At 37.1% G+C, this 10,726-nt stretch overlaps 1 protein-coding gene across 4 annotated transcripts; it reads left to right on the plus strand.

The window, feature by feature from the left end:
* The first annotated feature begins 2,927 nt into the window (after positions 1-2,927).
* On the plus strand, positions 2,928-10,192 carry LOC105034440 (peptidyl-prolyl cis-trans isomerase A1). 4 transcript variants are annotated; one of them, XM_029261627.2, is made up of 7 exons: positions 2,928-3,085; positions 3,186-3,404; positions 5,218-5,350; positions 5,462-5,550; positions 6,912-6,966; positions 8,735-8,820; positions 9,731-10,192. In XM_029261627.2, the coding sequence occupies exons 1-7, from the start codon at positions 3,053-3,055 to the stop codon at positions 9,884-9,886; spliced, it is 771 nt and encodes a 256-aa protein (XP_029117460.1). In that variant the 5' UTR covers positions 2,928-3,052; the 3' UTR covers positions 9,887-10,192. The 4 variants fall into 4 exon arrangements, with proteins under 4 accessions (XP_029117460.1, XP_029117462.1, XP_029117461.1 ...); XM_029261628.2 differs by having other exon boundaries at positions 2,965-3,117; positions 9,679-9,840; XM_029261626.2 differs by having other exon boundaries at positions 2,968-3,117.
* The last annotated feature ends 534 nt before the right edge of the window (positions 10,193-10,726 follow it).

Here is a 10,726-nt window from a genome sequence, read left to right on the forward strand (position 1 = left end):
TATTTTCAAGGCCTGTTGGCCTTTGAGGTTCGAGCAGACCCACTAGTCCTTATACTCATCCTTGATCATGTATTTTCTTCTTTTCAAGGCTTACAGAGGATTATATTCTACTATGACAAGGCAATCTTTAATTATCTCTTGAGTGTACTGATGGTATTCCTACCAACCTTAGGTACTTTATGAGATTTTGATGTCATATATTCAAATGTCATTTTGGCTTATTCTCTTAGCTCATCTCATTATGATCTCATAATCTTATCTTTATCTTGGCTAGTCCCCAAGGACATTATATTCTGGCCTTATCTCAAAATACCCAGCCAATCTCGAATACTTAGATTCATTTGGCTATGGCTTTATCATGGCTTTCTGGCTTTATTCAACTAATCTTGAAAACTCATGTCTTGATCTAATTTGGTCCACTGTGGCAACCTTAAGATGACCCCATGCAAATAATTCAAACAATGAGTGAAAGAAAAGGCATACTTGAAAAATAATTTTATTTCAATGATAATATTTGATTATATGGTAGGTCAAAGACCAAACAAGTCTATTATATTACAAAAGAAAGACATCCAAACTAGTCGAGCTTTGGTTCTATAAGGCCGACGACCTCAAGAAGGTCATCCGAGTAAGGGGATAACCCTTCACCTTATCTTGAGTCTCCATGGTGGTGCTAAGAAGCATGAGGAGGGGATCTAGTGAAGCTTATTATTGGGACTCAATAGTTTTCTGTCCTTTCCTTCATTATTTTGCTTCTCGACCTCATTGCCATTATTTACAGATGGGTCAAAGCTACTAAAGTCAGCTCAAGAGAAGAGTCTCGACACTTCACCCCCTACACTCATTGAAGTCCTTCATAAAGGACTCGACTATGGTAGGGGTGAGCCATGCACAGTAGCTTTTCGATGCTATGAATTTTTCGACCACTCAAAAAGCTCTCTTCTCAACTTGGGTAACATAAAAAAGAGCAACTTTTAGTTTTTTCTCCAGCAGTCACCTGAAGAAATGTTGCCTTAATGCCATCCTTCTCAATCACTATCCCACTCTTAAGGAATGCGTCTTTGGCCTTTGCCTCAGCAGCCTGCTCCTTGGTTTCTCACAAGGCCAGTTGAAGCACCTTCATGTAGTTTTGGAGATGCCTTTCTTGGAGAAGTCCATCTTGTGAAGAAGAAAAGAAGAATTAGTGAGAAGGCCAGCTTCCTACAAGAAAAGAAAGGAGAAGAATAGTAGAACCACCACCTACAGATGATCTAGAATGATTTAGTGAATAGGTCATGTAGGGATTTATCTTAAGACGATAAAAAAAGCACTTAAAGCCTCTCCAAACATGGTAGATTTTTGAGAGCCTCCACCCTCTTTTAAAGAACTCTATAGGGTTTGGATCAGTCCAATCAATCATCTCTCCAATGAGATTAATGATCATGCATTGCATCCACATTACTTTGGACCGTCAAACAATGCCTTAGGAGGCAAAGCATTAGGACTTGTCCTTCAAGAGGCAATACTCATGAGTTAATGCTCTCTTTAAAGCAGCAAAAGTCTGGCAAAGCAATTATCTCCTTCATCTGAACTAGAAAGGGCACTTTAGGCTCGGAAGTGGAAGGGATAGTGTTATGGTAGTAAGTGGTAGAGGTGATGTATTACGATAAGATTTGTCTAGTTTATCATTTACATGATGACCTGAGCATTCTCAAAAACTCTTCAAAGCATCTTAGTTGGGAGCCCCGATCCAATCAAAAAAGTTGGAGTAGGCAAAATAGAAGTAACTGATCTCCAGGATCGAGGTATCTTATTTCAATTCAATGATCCAATCAGACCAGCTTGGTGACCAACCCAAGCTGGGCAGAACCTTCTCATAGCAAAAATGGTCTGACCCTTTCACTCAAATGTGAGCGAGGTTCCAACAATTCCACCACACGTTGGGTAGTTACGGTATGTCTCTACGTTGTTGCACCATATTAGTAGGTTATTCCAGTATGACCCAGAGTTTATTGGGATGTGATTCGTTGAAGATGCAGGATATCAACTATAAAAAGACTTGAAAGGCTTTTTGCAAAGATACGAAGAAGAGAAAGAAAATTTGTGAACACTTTATTGTTCTTTAATATCAGTAAAATTGTTTCCTTCTTTGCTTTCTATTTCTGAAAAAAAAAGTCCCTTCCTACGTTAGGCATGAGAGAGCTTGATTGAATCTAATCTGACAAGCTCTCTGATCCTTGTCTATGGCCTTGCAAATCCACGAAGATAATCTGTATTGGCATTTCGAGTTTAGTAGCAACAATAACCAACCTAATTCTTGCTCAAGCTTAGTTGCACTCGAGATAATTTATCTAATTTCAAGCCAAAATTGTGCTGTTCATGAATGATTAAAGATCCAATGAAAGCTTAAAATCTTTCAAAATTTTTATTTATATAATTTAGACTAATTATCTTTGACTGTATTTTAACAATATAATTAAAATATATTTCAATACATATATTAAGTACATATTGAATCAAAAGATATTTAATATAAATTATTTTTATATGCAGCAAGCTAAACAGCCTAAGCCTTAGATGCAACCTTAAACTATTTAGGCTTGTATTATTTATGGTATGGTTAGGCCTTCCTTCCTCAAAATTTAAGAGCGGCCTAAACGTACCCCTGGTTATGTCCACCTGCCAATCAAGGGAGCCCGAGTTTGAGCAAAATTTTTAGCCGAACTTCGATGGCGCGCTCGCAACTCAGTGATGTGATAGCCGGCCCTGGACAGGGTTTTAAATTTAAACCCGTGACCCCTGAAATTTGGAACAGCCAGCCAGCCTGAAGCGACGCTTCAAGTTTTCAATTTTGAAGTCCTCATCAGAGACGTGTCCATATCTTATTAAAAAAAAAAAAAAAAAATAGAGAGAGAGAGAGAGAGAGAGACGCGTCCATATGAAATAAAATATTCATAAAAAATAAAAGAATGCTGAGATTTCGATGTTTCATAGGAAAAAACAATGAGCGCTCGTCACTCTTTTATCTGTTCCCTCTCCATCTACCCTTCTTCCTTCCCTCTCCTCCTTGGCCATGGCGACTACATCCTCTCTCTCCGCGGCGCAGGTCGTCGTCGTTCGTCTCTTTTCGCTTCCCATGTGGGTCTAAAAATCCCATCCTTAGGCAAGGATTAGAGTAGAATTAAAAGCATTGCGTTTACCTGCAGGGGAAGTTCGGCAACGGTGTCTCCGTTAATCACCGGAGCTCATCAATGGCTTCTTGGGGGGCAGCTTCGTCTCTACGTCCTCTCCGAGGAGGACTCTCCCAACGTTTCTGCACCCTATCCGTTCGAAAATTCCCTTCGGTTGGGGGTATCAAAAGGGCGGAATCAGTTCGGCATCGCGGAATGGTTTGTGCGGCGGCCACTGGCTCTACGGAAAAAGAGGTTACCGGCTGATAGTCTCCTAGTTTATGAGAACTCTGTTTTCTGCTTATATATTTTTTTCATGTGATACATGCTTGTTGATGCTGCTTAGAGTCTTCTTGGTTGCAAGCAAATCTATAGAAAAGGAAAATGGAAAATAAGAATTTTTTTTTTTTAATAATCTTCATGGAAATGAAGAAAATATTTAAGAGATTCAGAAATAGGCTCTCCATTTGTCCATTTTCTGTTGAGACAAACAGATGGAAAGCTGGACTTCTTCAAGGAAAATAAGTTTTCCTAGCAACCAAACAGACCTTTAGCTGACTCTCCTCCAGGGGCTCCTAAAATTAACTTCACTTGCGTTCTCAAAAAAATGTGACAAAACCTTGCACATATCCAATTATGCCCATATTTCTCTATCTATAACATGTAGGCCCTAGACAAGATATGGCTCATCAACATAACATGCATTTCCAATATAAACCCCACAGTACGCATCTTGTTATGGCACTCACGTTCATCAAAGAGAGTTTAAGGCCATGTGCTGTACCCATGTTGCTCACATCTGAGAAAGATGGTAATTGGAGGATGTATATTGATAATCAAATCATTAATAAAATCTTGATCAAATATAAGTTTCCTATACCTACCCTTGATGATATGTTAGATTTCATAGCTGTACCTATGTATTTTGCTAAGATTGACCACTGAAAAAGGTACCATCCTATATAAACTCAGCTTTCATACAAATGGAAAACAATATTAAAAGTTATGGACTGTTCATATGAACAATTAGGGATTCCCTTTGGGCTGATCATTGCACCGAGAAATTTCATGAGACTTTTTATGCTACTGTTTTCTCTTTTCATTGGCTGATTTCTTGATGTTTATTTTGATGAAATTCTTGTCTACAACGAAACTAAGGAAGAATACGTTCTTCATATTTTACAAGTATTTGGAGTTCTTTGTCAAGAGAAACTATGTTAATCTGACGAAGTGTTCTTTCATGTGTTCTGTTGTTATTTTCCTTGGTTTTGTAGTCTTATTTAAGCGGTCGCAGAGAAGCTCACAAAAGTGTGAGCTATTAAAGAATGTCCACCTTCTTGAAACATATATGAAGTTAGGAGTTTTCATGGTTGGTTACTTTTTTTGGAGATTTATTAGAAGTTTTAGTACCATTACGGCATAACAAACTAAATGAAAAAAAGATACTTACATGGTCAAAAGCTGCAGCCAAGGCATTTGTAGAGATGACTGGATGGCACAAGCTTCTAGTTTCCGGCACCTGATTTTTCTGGGGTTTTTGATAAATAGGGAACTAATGCTCCAGATTGTCCATATACTGTAGTCAAGTCCCCCACCAGAAGTCCTCCCCCTCTTTTTCCATCTCTGATTAGCTCAAAAATGGGGAGCCAATGCTCTAAATAATCCATTTATTTTATAAAGAATGCTCTAGATAAACCATATATAGATGGTTAATTCATCTTCTCATTGAAAAATAGCAGTTTGTAGAAGCTTAAGGATCTTACATAACCATCTAGTAACTACAACATGGATGCCTTGATTCATAAGAGATCCATCTGCTCTTTCTAGCTTTCCTAATTGTGCGCCTAATTGTGGAATATAAACCTTTACTTCTCTTTTCCTTTCTCTTTCCCCCACTCCACTTCTCTGTTGCAGAGATCTGCAGGTTTTCAGTTGCCAAGTTCACGGCAGTATCAACTTGTGTCTATTTCCTAAACTTTTGCATGCTTCTTTAGATTCTTGCTAACAGGAACAATAGATTTTATATTCAGTTAATTGATGCATTTTTCTATTTTTTTGGGGTCTGGAGCTGCAAGCAAAAGTAACAAAGAAGTGCTTCTTTGATGTGGAAATTGGTGGAGAGCCTGTTGGTAGGATTGTAATAGGCCTCTATGGAGAGGTGGTTCCCAGGACTGTTGAAAATTTTCGTGCTTTGTGCACTGGTAAGCCTTTTACTTAACCACTTGTCTCAGAGTCATCAGTCATGTTAACATGGAATGGGGAAAATTTTCCTACTTTATGATTACATGTTTAGTTTGCATGGTCATATGCAGGAGAAAAAGGCATTGGTTATAAGGGGTGTTCCTTTCATCGTATTATCAAGGATTTCATGATCCAGGGTGGGGACTTTGATCATGGAAATGTGAGGTTTTTTTCTCCTGTAGGATTTATGTATTATTTTATTGTTATGTTGAGGATACCTTATCCATTAGTCTATCATTACAATAAAAAAGATCATTACATTTACAGGATTTCCTCCCTTTTAGTTTTCTGATAGTGGGTTAAAGGTCAAGATTTTATCATCAATTACATAATCGGGTCTGCTGAATTGGTGATGACCTAAACCCTTCAGCTTATAATTAATCATCTTGAAGAAGAAAATAAAGAAAAGCCGTTATATTTCTAAACATTGTAAGTTATCTTGTTTCTAATTGACCTTGACTTTTACTGGCCACTGATGTTCCAATGGGCTGCCTGCAACTTGTTTGTTTGCTGGCTGGCTATGCATGATAACCTTGTTACCATCAAGGTGTAACCTAAATACTCATCATGGCCTTAGAAATCCTTTTTTTCCATTTATCATTACATTTTGAGAATATATTACCAATCCGCTTTCAATTCTGGATAATTTGAAAAGCTTACCAGATATGTGGCCTGAAAACTATGAATGGAGAATACGAATGAACCAACTAGCAAGTGTTTCTCAAGTGTTTTTCTTTTGATGTTGTCTAGTGTTGTACGATAAATCAATTATATCATCTGCACCGTCTTTTCCTTTTTAAACAGTACAGCCATATTTTCTGCAATATACTGAAAATGTGTAGGTCATGATGACTATGCCCGATAACCCTGTAACCATGAACACATAACTACTTGGGACCACCTTTGTTAACCCATTTTTTTACCATTTGTTGGTTATATTGTAAGAATATCTTTCACTAGTCCACTTTCACTCGCTTGAGAATTAGAAAGGCTTATTAGATATCTAGCTCAAATAGTTGGACATTAAGACTGCACCAGGTGTTTCTCAATATAACTTCTTTTGATGGTACATCCAGGGTGGTACAATCCATATAAATCATTTGCTAACATCTATCTCTATTTTCTTTCCTTATTAGGGCCTGTTTGGATATTCCTAGTGGATTGGGCTAAAATTCCTGTAAGAATAGAGCCTGCCGGCCCATCTAGTTTGCATTTTCTAAGAGCCTATTCAAACCTAGCCTAGATCCTAACCTTTGTTGGAAGGAAAAGACCTATGGATGTCCTTTTTTTTTCTTTCCATAGAATTTGGGCTTGGTGGAGTTTGGTTGATATAGGGCCATGCTTAAATGGACAGTCCAATCCACGAATCCCAGAGGATTTTCAATCCAATCCTATAGGAATAGCTAAATAGGCCCCTAATGTCTTTATAATGCAACTCTATTTATTTTTTTTCCTGCAATATACTTAGAATGAGTGGGTGGTCATTGCCATATTAAAGTGTTCTCTTCACATTGGCCATAGGGAACGGGAGGAAGGAGTATTTATGGTCCTCAATTTGATGATGAAAGTTTCACTTGTAAGTGCCATATCTTTAAATTCTGCAGCTTGTCTAAAATTATCTGCTGAATTAAAAGCTTTTTTGTCGCATTTGATATGTTTTGACTTTTGAATTGATTTTTATGCTGTAAAGCTGCTGTCCTTATGTGCTCTTTGAAACAATGATGTCTCAGACACTTGGATAATTTGGACAATTAATGACGTTCATCGACTTGTTAAAGCATCAACAATGATGTCTTTTCTTACTTTCTTTTTCTTTTCTTTCTTTTTTTTTTTATATGTTAGTAGGGGCTAAATGCCACCCGCTACGCTGTAACCACCCTACCTCTCAAGGACTGATGCTAATTGGAATTGATCTCTGCTCCCTTGCCCCCTTGGCCTAGCGGTGATACCATTTGAGTAAATGATCAGTGGTAGCATGAACCATGATGTCATCACAGCTAGATATTTACTGTTGGCACTTTCCTATAAAAGCTTCCGAGTCTAACTTATGAACTTGGGAATGTAATGAAGTAGAGATTGGTTGGGCCTGGGACTGATCAAGCTTGGCTTGAAATAATTTTCAAGCTTAAAGTTCGAAAACAAGATCTGCATGTTCGTTATTTGATGTAGCCTAATTTCAAATTAAACCAGGAAGACAAGCCTATTTTGGTCAGCTTGATGACCTTAAATTGAGGTGAGGTCAATTTGAGCATGTATGAAGCTCGAACCAAGCTCTATTCAACCTGGATTCAAGCTTGGCTTGAGTTTCAATTATAGCCTGGTTTTAGCTTGACTGGATGTTTAACCTGATTCTAACAATATAGATAGTCTCCTAATCAAAGCCATAACCGGAAACTAAATATTTAATTGAGTACCGTATGAAGGAAAGGGAAGGTTGTACTCAGGTGGTGTCAGTGGCTGTTGCAAGAATTGGAGAGAAAAGAGAGGGTTGGTGAGAGGAGAGGGCAAAAAAGAGAGAAGAGAGGATGAATAAGAGAGTCAATGGGATATGAAAGAAGGCTGATAGGTTTCCCTAGTGCCCCAAAACTATTAATTACCAACCATGTGCACACACATTTTGGAGCCTCAGATCTGAGTTCAATCTCAGTTCTATTAACTTTGAATCGAGCTTACATTTTAGCTGAACTCAAGCTGCTGAGATCAACTGACAACCCTGATAACAATATCAAAGGTTCCAACTGATTTTTCATTATATATACGTCCAAACACATTTATATGCTTATATAATATACAGTGTCTGTTTGTCAAGTTCTCTATAGGTTATTGTGTTTGATTTCAGTAGACACCTGCACATTTACCGGTTATATCACATTTTCTGGTTATGTCAGTCTTCTCATAATTTCTTTTGATGTATTCCTTGTGAGATTCACAGCTTTTGCTTTTGATGGTCATCTTTTAGATGCACATCTTCCTTGTTGTACCTACAAACATAGCCCCAAGTTCTCATTCATATGAATATGTTAATGGACTGAACGTTTCATGCTTTTTAAGAACTCAGATGTGCTCTTTGTCATGGACAATTAGTTGCTATGCCTGTGAATTTCTTTACCAGCTTTAGCTTATCTTTATCTTTTTCTGCTTACGCCTCAGCTATAATTTGCTAGTAGTATAAAATGAAAAGTTCACTGTTCTTTGTTATATGTCATATTCCAGTTATGATCATATGTTTCTACAGTCTCATACAGATGACTATTATATTCTTTTGATTGTTTTTCACTTTAGTTTGGAGAGCCTTTACTTTTATTGGTGCCTTCAACACCTTTGGGCATTCTTTTTTTTTGCAGTGAGGCACATAGGCCCTGGAGTCTTGAGCATGGCAAATGCAGGACCAGATACAAATGGCAGCCAGTTTTTTATATGCACAGTGAAGGTAAGCTATTTCGAAATTGCTAGGCAGTGCATGTCATTTCTTTGTTGGTGCCTGCTTGTATAGCCCTTGATAAAATGAAGCACATCTTGTGCGATGCCTTACCTGTTATGCATGCGATATCTGTCCACAAGGATGGGAATTGTCTATGGATAGAGTAGGTCTGGCAATAGAGAAATTGGAGGGATTGTGGGTGGTTGCTGATACCTTCCCAATCCCAAAAGTTTGAATCGTGTATTTTGCTAAAATGGTGGTTCTGACATTCCTAATGTATAGGGGTAATGGGATTCGCAATTCCCTCAGATTCCTAAATTCTTAGAAACTGTTTGTATATTCCTGCAGGAACTGAGCCTGTAGGCCCGTCTGGCTGCATCTTCTAAGGGCCCAAGTCCGAGCTTAATTACCAGCCTGTAGGCCTATTGGTCTGCACGAAGAGAAAAAAAGACGGATGGAGGTCTTTTTTTCCCTTCCCACTTCTGCTAGATTACCCAAACAAGCCCTTAATATTCTTTCCATTCTAGAGCATTCCCACTGGAGCATATTATATCATATGGTAGCATGATCCTGTATCTGAATAGGCTTAGAAATTAGGGCATAACAATCACCCAAATAATTCTATTTTTTCTATTAATTTTAATACATTTGAATTTCATAGACTTCTATATAAGTAGCATGAGAAATCAGTACAGATAATGATGGATGCCCTTATTACTATCATTGGTGTTGCTGCTGCTGCTACTGCTGTTATTTCAAATTTTATTAATTTATTAATATTAATATTATTACTAATACTAATATTATCTTTCTTCTTTTTTTATTTACTATTTCCCCAAAAATAAAAATAAAAAAAACTTTTCATAGGTAAGCATTCTTCGCTAATGTGCTTTACTGCTACTGAATGCATGTATACCAGACACCATGGCTGGATAAACGTCATGTCGTGTTTGGGCATGTCTTGGAAGGAATGGATATTGTGCGGAAGCTTGAATCTCAGGAAACTAGCAGATCTGATGTCCCACGCCTGCCATGCAGGATCGTAAACTGTGGTGAGCTGCCCATGGATGCCTGATTGTTTAGAAATGCCAATAAGCTGGACTTTTAGGCTTGTCTTCGTTTGGCAATTTGTATTTTGTTTTCTGGATTTTCTTTTCCTTTGTTTTGTGGGTGAATAAATGTTTATAAAGGCACAGAGAGAGAGAGAGAGAGAGAGTTTTGTCTTGGTGTCAGTACTTTCAGGTAACCCTTGCTCCTAGCTTTGATATTTCTATAGACTTGTTGTGAGAGCAAAGATTTGTAAATCATGTAACAACATACAAAATCTTTCAGGTTCCGTGATCTCCTTGACAGAAGCTAATCTTTCCTCCTTGAACTCAAAGCTAATGAGCTGAAAATTTACTGGAATCTAAAGGTTACTTGCACATAACACAGACTGCCTGGCAGATGGTGTTTCACTCGAATTTAATCATGAAAGTTATTGATTTTCTTCTTTGGCAAGATGACTCCTTTCACAATGTGAAATGAGAAGGTAAATTCTTTAGAGAATTTAAACTTTCTTTGTGAAGTAACGGAGTATTAAGATATTAATGTTACTAGTTGATTGTGGGACATGTATTTTGTGTATTATATTTGTCATGCTCCCAACCTAGGAGTTATGGTAATCATGGTATATTTGTGGGGTATATTTTTTACAAATATACAAGATATCTCATTATGATATTATAAAAACAACAGAAGAATAATATTTAATTAATTAATATATGATTTTAATTTAAATAATTAAATCAAATGTGTTATAAAATAATATTTTATAATTTTTTAGCATTATTAATAAATTCTAATCTAAATAAAGATATCAAATTTTATTTATAATTTGTTTCTCTCGTATCAAATTTTTGAGTTAAGTTAGTCT

The sequence above is a fragment of the Elaeis guineensis genome, chromosome 1 (assembly GCF_000442705.2).
Source record: "Elaeis guineensis isolate ETL-2024a chromosome 1, EG11, whole genome shotgun sequence".
Lineage (NCBI taxonomy): Eukaryota > Viridiplantae > Streptophyta > Magnoliopsida > Arecales > Arecaceae > Elaeis > Elaeis guineensis.